General features: G+C 57.1%; 1 protein-coding gene across 1 annotated transcript in view; it reads left to right on the forward strand.

The window, feature by feature from the left end:
- EMH_0068700 (uncharacterized protein) overlaps nt 1-671 on the forward strand; it is a gene marked incomplete at both ends in the record, with an annotated part of 948 nt that overhangs the window by 109 nt on the left and 168 nt on the right. The window contains one exon of the mRNA XM_013498785.1: nt 1-669. Coding sequence (XP_013354239.1) covers nt 1-669 — 669 coding nt within the window. The remainder of the gene's footprint in view (nt 670-671) is intronic.

Raw genomic sequence — 671 nt, forward strand, 5'->3', positions numbered from 1 at the left:
CAGTAGCAGCAGCAGCAGCAGCAATAGTAATTTATAAAAAGAATATGAAGAAACAAAGACAAACAAAAAAGACACAGGAAACAAAATCCTGTGAGCTGCTGGTTCGGCTGCCGGAGGTCTTCGAGCAGCAGCAGCAGCAGCAGCAACAGCAGCTGCTGCTGCAGCAGCAGCAGCAGCAGCAGCAGCAGCAGATGCTGCTGCAAAGAGATTCTTTCTTCTATGAACACCCATCTTCCTCCCTTACACAGGGCTCTATCTCGCGGCATATGTACGATGCTGGGGCTGCTGCTGCTGCTGCTGCTGCTGCTGCTGATACTAGTGCAGAAGTAGCTGCCACTGTAGTAGCAGCAAAAGAAGCAGCAGCAGCTGGCCTTGCAGCAGCTGCAACTTACGGCACAAGGAGACCGCAGCTGCAGCTGCAGCAGCAGCAGCAGCAGCAACCAGAACAACAACAACAGCAGCAGCAACAACAGCAGCAGCGGCAGCAGCAGCAGCAGCAACAGGAACGGCCAAGAGTATCTGCTCCTTTGAAACGCCGCGCCCCCGGGCGACCTGCTGCTGCTGCTGCTGCTGCTGGTGCTGCTGGTGCTGCTGCTGCTGGTGCTCGGGGGCCCCCCTATACCCGACAGCAGCGGATGAAGGGGCCCCCCAGGCAGAAGAGGGGTGGAGGT

The sequence above is a fragment of the Eimeria mitis genome, genomic scaffold (assembly GCF_000499745.2).
Source record: "Eimeria mitis Houghton genomic scaffold, Emh_scaff3709, whole genome shotgun sequence".
NCBI lineage: Eukaryota > Apicomplexa > Conoidasida > Eucoccidiorida > Eimeriidae > Eimeria > Eimeria mitis.